Source organism: Heterocephalus glaber, unplaced genomic scaffold, assembly GCF_053883595.1.
Source record: "Heterocephalus glaber isolate CG9 unplaced genomic scaffold, H.glaber_assembly_v1.0 deba00000281, whole genome shotgun sequence".
Lineage (NCBI taxonomy): Eukaryota > Metazoa > Chordata > Mammalia > Rodentia > Bathyergidae > Heterocephalus > Heterocephalus glaber.
The window spans coordinates 13,211,301-13,217,300 of NW_028258139.1; the positions used below are offsets into that span (position 1 = coordinate 13,211,301).

Below are 6,000 nucleotides of genomic sequence, written 5' to 3' on the forward strand. Positions count from 1 at the left end.
GCAGCACCAGGCCAACGGTGGCACCTAGTCTGGCCAGATGAATGCAGGCCGGTGAAAGAGGTCCGATGGCAGCGTGAGGCTTACCAGGTGGACTCCAGGCCTAGGGACTGCAGGAAAGGTGAAAGGGGACCCTGAGCACCTGGCCGGAAGCCCCAAGACCCGTCAGAGTTCTCTTCAGGTGTGAATGTGGCTGGTGACAGAAATCCCCGGGGCTGTGACTGCTCGTAGGTGTCGTCACGGATGCCCTCAGGAGCAGGACTGCCTGGGACCATTGGAAGGGAGGATGGTGCGGGGGAGGGAAGGGTCCCAAGGTCGGAGCCTAAACGCAGCACGGAGCACCGCAGCCAGTGCCTCCCTCCCGCCTTCCCTGCGTCTTTGTGCGCTTTGCCGCCTCCTCCCAGGAAACGTTCTTCGGAGAATTTCCAAAGGGACCTCAGCCGGCCAGGCAGAGGAGGTATGGATCCTGCCCACCGCTCTCGGGAGGAGGTGAGAGGTAGGGTGGAGGAGGGGAGCGCGGGTGCCCGAGCCGTACGGGGTGTGCGAGAGCGGGCGAGGGGCGTAGGGAGGCAAGGGCCAGAGAGCTGCGGGGCCCTGAGCCCTGGCGCCCTCCAGCCCCGCGCACCTCCCCGCTCAGCCCCCGCCTCGGCTCCGCCCCGCCCCTCGAGCTGGGTCCGCGTCTGCGGCTGCGTTCCCCGAAAGACGAGGCTGCGCCCGCTTTTCGGTCCGCAGGGAGACCGAAGGGCACCGCTCCCCGAGCCACGCGCGCCGCCTGAGCCCGGAGTGCTGACACCCCAGGGATGTGAGTGCGTCCCCTGACCCCAGGCCTGCGCTCCACGCCCCGATCCGTGGGCCGAGGCGCGCGGGGGTGGGGGTGGGGGTGGGGGGGTGGGCGACTCGGCACGGGGTTCCCGGCCCCCCAGCCCAGGGGTGGGTGGGGGTAGGGTTGGGTGGGGTGTGTGTGGGTGGGGATACGGCGCGCACCCTCTCCCCGCAGCAGGTGCAGTCCTCTCCCTCTTCCTCCTACGTTCCAGTCTGGACTCACCTACCGCTTCCCAGGAAGGACAAGACAACCCCGACCCCCGCAGGTGCTGGGCGAGGGATGGGGATGGGGGCAGCCCGGCTGATAGCTCGCCGGAGCTGACAGCCGGGGCGAGAGGGAAGACCTTTTTCTCCCCTTGGGGAGGCTGTGATGGTGGACGCTCGGGGGGATGGGTCGGGGTGGGGCTCTGCCCGCTCCTGGCTGACCTGGCCTTCCGATTCTAAGGAGGAGGTCGTCCTGAGGCCAGAAAAGGGGAGGGTCTTTGGGTTCTGCCGAGGACTGGGTCTCCTGACCAGGACTTCTCTCCACCAGGCCTGACCCCCAGAGGATCCCCGCCCGCCGCGCCCCGTGTCTCCCCCAGGCTCGCCCAGAGCATGCTGCCTGCAGCCATGAGGGGTCTCGGCTTGGTGATACTCGCCCTGCTGCTGTGCCCCACACCGGGTGAGTGGGGGTGGGGTGCGGGGAGAGGGCCTTGCTCTGGGGAGCCATCCTCTCTCGGCTCCATAAAGCTCATGATCCCTCCAGGACCTGCGACCCTAGCTCAGTCCTTGCCAGCTCTGTTCTGGCCATGCATGTCTCTCTGGGCACCTGAGGCCCTAAGCACCTTTCCTCAGGCTCTTGGTCCAGCATGGACGCTCCTTGTTCCATCACTGCCAGCCCTGCCGGGCCTCCCACTAGGTCTGGCCCGCCCTTCATAGCTTGGAACCCGTCCACTCTGGGGGTGTGCTCAAGGCGCAGAGGAAAGTGCAGGAGTCAGGCTGCCCTGCTCCTGTTACCTCCTCTGGGCGTGGTTCTGCCAGGATCCCCGCAGCAGGTAGGGACTGAGGGGATGCAGGGCCTGGCCAGTTCCTCTGGTCATTCCCATCCCATTCCCTGCCCAGCTCATGGCCTGTGGTGCCAGGACTGCACCTTGACCACCAACTCCAGCCACTGTACCCCGAAGCAGTGCCAGCCCTCAGACACTGTATGTGCCAGCGTCCAGATCACTGACCCCAGCAGCAGTAAGTTGGAGCCTGGGTGGGTGGGGGGTTGCTAAGAGACAGACTCTGGGGGGAGGTCAGAGGTGTTCCCTGGGACCCCAGGCCTGCCACAGGAGCACAGGTCTAGGGGCAGGACACGGCCCAGCTTGTCCTTCCCTGGCTCCTTGGTGGCTTTTCCATGCAGTCCCCAGCTTTGGTGGGTTGAGGGCCTCATTCTGCTGACCTTGGTCCTTAGCTGACTCACAGGGGCCCGGGGCCTGGGGAGGACGTTCAGGCCCAGGTAGAACTCCATTCCCCTTTCTCCCCCAGCCAGGAAGGATCATTCTGTGAACAAGATGTGCGCCCCTTCCTGTGACTTCGTCAAGCGGCACTTTTTCTCAGACTATCTGATGGGGTTCATTAACTCTGGGATCCTCAAAGTGGACGTGGAGTGCTGCGAGAAGGACTTGTGTAATGGGGTGGCTGCAGTGGTGGGGCGCAGCACCTGGGCCCTGGCTGGGGGGCTCCTGCTCAGCCTGGGGTCTGCCTTGCTCTGGGCTGAGCCCTGAGTCCTGCCTGCTGTAGGGCTTTGGAGCTTGTCCCTGAGCCTGTTGGTGCCCCCCCCTGCCTGGCTTGGTGGAGGCCTGAGCAGGGTGCCCTGCATTGGAGTCTGTATTTCCTCCCAAATGTGAGACCTCACTGCCTGTCCACCAGCATTGCATCCCAGGCAGCCAGACTTCTCCAAGGTGTCCAGGCAGGAGGCCGGGGGTGAGGGCAGGGGACTGGGACCCCCAGGTCCCTGAGGGGAAGTGAGGCTGAGCCAGGTGCAGCCCAGCACCCTAGCCCAAAGGGCATCTGCTTATCAAGAAATAAAGTCACTTCTGAGTTCTGAGGCCCTGGGTCTGAGCCTGGGTATGAATGGGGGGTGGCGTGCTGGTGGGGAGTGGAGAGCTGAGATAGAAGACAGTTGGAGATCACACTCCTGGCTGTGGGGTGCAGGTGGTGTGTGTGTGTGCTGAGGAGCATGGGTGAGAGGTGGGATGCACAGGACCACAGGGTGGGCCTGAGGGGGAGGGAAAGGAACCACACACACACAGATGTTAGATGCGCACACAAATACAGCAGTGGGCACAGATGCACACATACCCACAGACAACACACCTGTACCTAGTTTGTGTGCACTGTTGTATGCTTATATCGAGGGGCATCTGCATACACAGGCACTGAGACATTCCATCATACCACACATGCTGATGTGTCCCTGTGCACACTCACTCCGGGGCACTCAGCTTCAGTGTGCCCAGGGACACTCGAGACAGCTCTGCCTGGTCCACAGGCCTCTTGTTCCTGCCCCCATTCCTCTTCAGCCACCGAGAACCACAGGGTTGCTATAGCCTGAAGTGGAGCCTTCATGGGCCAGACTACCCCTTGGCTGGATATTGGGCCCAGCACCCTGGCTGGGAGGGTCATGGGGCCAGTCCCTGGGCCTAGATCTGAGGAGGCTCAGCCCGCGTGGGTGGCACAAATGGGGAGCAATGGAGACCCTTCCAAGTAAAACTGGGCCGCCCTCTTGATCCTTCTGTGCAGCTATGAGCCCCTAACTCCAGCCCTAGCTCCTGCACTGATGCTGCAGGATTGCTTGTCCTGTGTTCCATGCTCACCATGAGGCACTCAGTAGACACAGCAGGACTTCTCTGGGCTCTGGTCTTTGTCCAGTGTGCCCTTCTGCTACCTAAGGCTGTCCAGACCTATGGTCACTGCTGAGTCCTGGACTCCTCAGAAAGGGAAATGGTTCCTGTAGGATCTGGTTTTGGCATTGCTCCCAGAGGCTCTGCATGTGTGAAGGAGGGAAATCAGAGTGCGGTGAGCAGGGAGAGTGGGGCAAGGCCTCCAGTCCTCCCTGAAGCTGGTGCTGGCTCCCTGCTGTGGACATGGCCCAAGGGTTTTCTCTGGAGGCACATCTTTTCCTCTGGGACTCTACCCCATTCCTGTGCCATGAGGCCCCCCCCCCCACCTACCTGCTGTTTTGGGGGACCTGAGGACCACAACTGGAGTAGGGGAGAGGAGCTCAAGAATTCAGAGGGGATTTGGGAGGCTGATGCAGGAGGATTGAAAGTTCGAGCCCAGCATGGAGAACTTAAGGACTAGAGAGGCCCTATCTCAAAATTAAAATAGAAACAAAGGGGGCTGGGGACATAGCTCAGTACAAAGGTATTATGTTCAATCCTCAGTAATTCAGAGGCAACAGGGAGCTGGTGCGGGGAGGTCCTGAACTATGGAAGCCCCTGTGAACCCTGGAGCTGCAGGAGGAGGAAGACTGCCATACCCTGGGTGAGCGGTGAGCTCTGGGCCAGAGTCCACACACATCTCTGTATGCCCAATTTATCATTTGAGAGAAGTATTTAAAAACAAAAAAGAGTAAATTTCCCCTGCCTCTTTGAGGAATTGTGTAAAATTACGAGGGAGTGCCTCCTGCCCCTAGCCTAAGGTTCTGGGGTGCGGGCAGCAGGCACAGAGGGCTAGACCCCACATTTCAGCTCCCCTTTCAAGCCACCCTTCACATGTCTAGGAGAGGTTCTCCCTCAACAAGTGGTCATGAAAGGGTCTGCTCAGCCGGGCCCCATAGTTGTGAGATGGGCTTTCTTCACTGGGTAGGCCAGGCCCAGAGTGCTGCCACATCAGCTGCCGCTTAGCCCTTTTTGCCAGGCAGCTCACTGCAGCCGCCATCCAGGCTACATGTCTAGGTTGACCTTTTGTTCTTTGTCCCTGGGATGGAGCCCTGTATAATTTATGTAACCATCCTTTATTGGTGGCCACAGTGGTTTTCAGTTTTTTTGCCATCAGCATTTCTGAAGGGATGTCCTTGTCCTCCCTCCTCTATGGGCCAAGGTGATCAGGTGAGCCAGAGAGGGAATCTGTCAAGGAAGTAGATCCTCTACCAATTCCTTACACTCTCCCCAGTGCTTGAGAGCCACTGTATTCCTCCTGGTCATACACTCCAGGTCCTGCCTTGTTCTTACTGTTGGGTTGACCGACCCCTCTGTATCAGAGCTCTTCCCAGGGCATGTCTGGTGAATGTTTCCTTCAGTCCTCCGAGATTGATTGCAGTAGAGTCTGTCTAATGGTTATGGAATGGTTTGGGGCTTCTTACCTTGGGAGACCCACCTCTGCCCTATACCAGTAGGCTCTGTATGTGCGTCTAGCATCTTTGCAGATTTGACTCCTGCGTTCAGACATCAGCCCTGCTGTGTTTGCTTATGGTGTGGCTGGGTAGAGGAATGTCTCCCATGTAGCTAATTTTCTGTGTCATGTGTTAACCTGTCTTCCTCATGGATCCAATATGCCCCCTTTATGACAGAATGCACTCCCACCTATAACAGGGCGCTCTGGTCTGCTACCATGGGGATTCCCTGGTCAGAAGTTACGGGTCACTATGCTGCGGTTCTGATTTTGGTGGCTTCATAGCACCTCACAGAGAGTAAAACAGGTGCCCTTCCCAGACATCATTGGGAGCTGCTGCTCCCTCATGTGCTGCACACGTCCATGTGCTGCACACGTCCAAGTGGCATCCAGTGGGGCTCTCATTCCCTGGGTCTGAAGTAGGGATGTGTCCCCACTCAGAGATCCGTGGGTCCCTTGGTGCAGCTGTGAGGTCTCCACATGGGCTGGGTATCTTCAGTGGTATATTTATTGCTGGGTAATTTATAGTTTTTGTGGTATTATAAATGGAATTTCTCCCTTTCAATTTAGCTGGCTCTTTTTTTGATGAGGGAGGAGGATGTTTTTGACCTTCATGGTGACACTCATTTCACAAATGCCCTACCCTATGCAAGGAGATGGATAAGGGCTGCTTGTTGTCTTAAGGGACCAACTGACAGGGCAGACAACCTTGGGTCTCTGGCCTTTGTGTGTCCAAAAGCCAATACCCCCCAAAGATGGAGACAGGGAGGGGATGAGGAGGGGTCTCTCAGCTATTTCAAAATAAAGAGGGGGGAGAGATTT

The 6,000-nt window shown here is 58.9% G+C and overlaps 1 protein-coding gene across 3 annotated transcripts; it reads left to right on the top strand.

Annotated features, from left to right (window-relative positions):
• Positions 1-2,891, top strand: Ly6h (lymphocyte antigen 6 family member H). 3 transcript variants are annotated; one of them, XM_004837851.4, is made up of 6 exons: positions 1-486; positions 730-799; positions 1,032-1,085; positions 1,352-1,480; positions 1,921-2,040; positions 2,329-2,891. In XM_004837851.4, exons 1-6 carry the CDS (start codon positions 241-243, stop codon positions 2,565-2,567), a joined length of 858 nt encoding a protein of 285 aa, XP_004837908.3. In that variant the 5' UTR covers positions 1-240; the 3' UTR covers positions 2,568-2,891. The 3 variants fall into 3 exon arrangements, with proteins under 3 accessions (XP_004837908.3, XP_004837907.2, XP_087042826.1); XM_004837850.4 differs by having other exon boundaries at positions 222-454; XM_087186700.1 differs by having other exon boundaries at positions 355-454; positions 635-799.
• Positions 2,892-6,000: the final 3,109 nt, after the last annotated feature.